Genomic DNA, 2,897 nt, shown 5'->3' on the forward strand with positions numbered 1-2,897 from the left:
GTGTGTGTGTGTGTATGTATGTATGTATGTATGTATGTACGTATGTGTATGTACAAATGTATGTATATGTACATATATGTGTGTGTTTGCGTGTATATACAAATACACATACACTATTTGTGCGATATTTTCAACCGAGACATTATAATCGTATCTGACTCTTCAAGTGCTCCAGTTCTGTGTATGTATATATATTTACTAGATTGCTGACATTTATTAATAGCTTTTCCCATTGTGTTGATGTACCATTTTCTATCAATGAAACTGTCGGCGTTTTTGACGACACGGGTGTGCTTATATGCGTCACTGTTTCTTGTTGTTATTTACAGAATTTTCACTCGTTACTCTTTCTTCATTCAACGCAGAATACCCACATGCTTGTTTATTTACACAACACTCTGAAACTATAGTTCTTAAAACTACGGGGAAGAAGTCGGTGGGTAAGTTGATGTAATCGGTTGGCACGCTTATCGTGAATTTATATTGTGTGTTGGTTCGATTCCCGCGCGTACTAATACCCACTTATGTCCGTCGAGAGTCTATATGTCCCAATATTAGTCAATTTTCTTTAGTCAATACACGGGGAATGCTCATAAGCTTAAAGCTTGTAATTATTATTGTTTACAGAATGTTGCGTGCGTGTGTGTGATAATATCGAAATTCTAAGTTATATAATCTTTGTAGACAATCTGAACTTATTATTATGAATGTTAGCATAGATTCGAAAAAACTTTCAAGAAAAACCAAACGAAATACTTATTAGTGACTTTGTCATTGTAAATGTTACCGTCCGAAGTCCATTTTGCAAAGATTTCTGGAGAACGTATGTAATCAGTTTGGAAGGAATTTTCCGTAAAAATACCATCTTTCAAATATTTATATTTTTATATGAGCGTCCGTTGGTATTCCAGGATATTTAAAACTATTTATTTATAACGAAACATATGCCCGTGGGCGTATGACGTAGTGGTTATGAGCGCGGGCTACTAACTCCAAGATTCCGAGTTCGATTCCAAGCAGTGACCTAAATAATAATAATGATAATAATAACATCGAAAAATACCGTAGGAATGAGAACCCAGATTTGAAATTTCCCCCAAGACACCTGATGAAGGCTGGAGAGTATATCAGCTGAAACGTTGTGTTAACAACAAACAAGATGAGGACAAATATCCGTCAAATGTAAATAATGTAAATTATTTTCTTGTCGATAAGTAGGACATTCACTAAGTATCAATGAAATATCAATCTTTAGCCGTCAGGATCTGGTGGTGCGGGCGTGTGTGTAAACGCTGATGTGTGTAAACGCTGATGTGTGTAAACAACTGATTCTATGGTAGATATTTTCTAAACCTCATGTTGCTAGTTTAAGGCTGACTGCCATAAAGTGGCAGGCAAAATGACTACAAAGTAACTTTAAATCAGAAACTGTCGACAAGACTATAATTAATTATATTGTTTTAAAACAGAAACTTTTTTCTTTATACTTTTATTCCTTCATTTTTTATTCATCCTTCTGCTTGACCGGTCAACTCAAACCAAAGTTTGTTTTGTTTTGTTTGCCTTGTAATATGTAAATGTTACCATTTAAACAAATCCAACTCGATATAGGTATAAATTATCGTTAACTCAGGTTTCTACAGCATATAACTTTATGCATGAGTCCGACGAATCCATCTTCGGTTTTGTATCTGTGGCGCTTCATGTATCAATAGTTGCATTTATTGTGACATAGTAATATAGTAATGCTTATGACATAGACTTCTGTGGAAACAACTGTAAATGGATGAAATAAAAAGATTTTCTCACTCCATTCTCCTTGGTTATGATTGCAAGAACTCTGTGAACTTTTGTAGATTCGTAGACGTGTTTGCTATGTAATATACCACCGTCGGATTACCATCTGTCTGACAGCCCAGTCCCGTGGATGGGCTTAATAGTGTAAACTCCAGGGTTAACACCGAAATGAAACATTTGTATACTTACATTCTGCAATATTTTCTTTGATGATGGTAATGTAAAGATCTCTGTCGGGTCGCGTATGTTCATGCCAGAAGCCGAGGGCATGCATTAATTCATGTATAATGGTACCTTGGCTTTCACAACCATTTCCAATTGACACATCTTGTGGACCTCCACGGCGGCCTACTGGACTGTAACATCTGTAAATATTTTTAAACATTGATCGTTTTAATGTATGTACACACACGCACGCACGCGCATGCATATACTGCAATGTGGATTTCAAGAAACATGGAGAGAGAACTCAATACAAAGCACAGTAAAGGGTATGATTTAATATAGTCTGCATCATGAATTACATAATATCACCAAGAAACATATTAATAACAAAACCAAAACATCTATAATACATACAACCCTTAAGTGGTCATTATGGAAGTGTTAGCCTCTTGTCCTGTGCAGATAATTTTCCTCTAGTATACTGAGTTACTTCCCTTATATCAACCAAGTGGCAAATGTCAAAGTGACATCCTCTCAATGATTCCATCTTTGCTTAGCATATTTAAGTTTCGCTTGTTAAGATTTTTTTTGCAAATAGACTTATTATACTTGGCAGTGAGACCTGATATGGTTAACATTCAGTCAATTAAGCCTACAAGATAAACTTCCTCATTAGCCACAGCTACAGAAAACTATTCTTTTATTCTTTTACTTGTTTCAATCATTTGACTGCGTTCATGCTGGAGCACCACCTTTAGTCGAACAAATCGACCCCAGGACTAATTCTTTGTATGCCTAGTATTTATTCTATCGGTTCCTTTTCCCGAAATTACAGGGATATAAGCACACTAGCATCGGTTGTCAAGCGATGGCGCGTGTAACAAACACAGGCACACACACATAAATACGCATACATATATATATATATATATATA

General features: G+C 35.7%; 1 protein-coding gene across 1 annotated transcript in view; it reads right to left on the reverse strand.

Annotated features, from left to right (window-relative positions):
• Positions 1 to 2,897, reverse strand: part of LOC106867428 (MAM and LDL-receptor class A domain-containing protein 1) — a 317,166-nt gene that overhangs the window by 163,537 nt on the left and 150,732 nt on the right. Inside the window, exon 6 of the mRNA XM_052970190.1 lies at positions 1,987 to 2,162. Coding sequence (XP_052826150.1) covers positions 1,987 to 2,162 — 176 coding nt within the window. The remainder of the gene's footprint in view (positions 1 to 1,986; positions 2,163 to 2,897) is intronic.

This window comes from Octopus bimaculoides, chromosome 8 (assembly GCF_001194135.2).
Source record: "Octopus bimaculoides isolate UCB-OBI-ISO-001 chromosome 8, ASM119413v2, whole genome shotgun sequence".
Classification (NCBI taxonomy): Eukaryota; Metazoa; Mollusca; class Cephalopoda; order Octopoda; family Octopodidae; genus Octopus; species Octopus bimaculoides.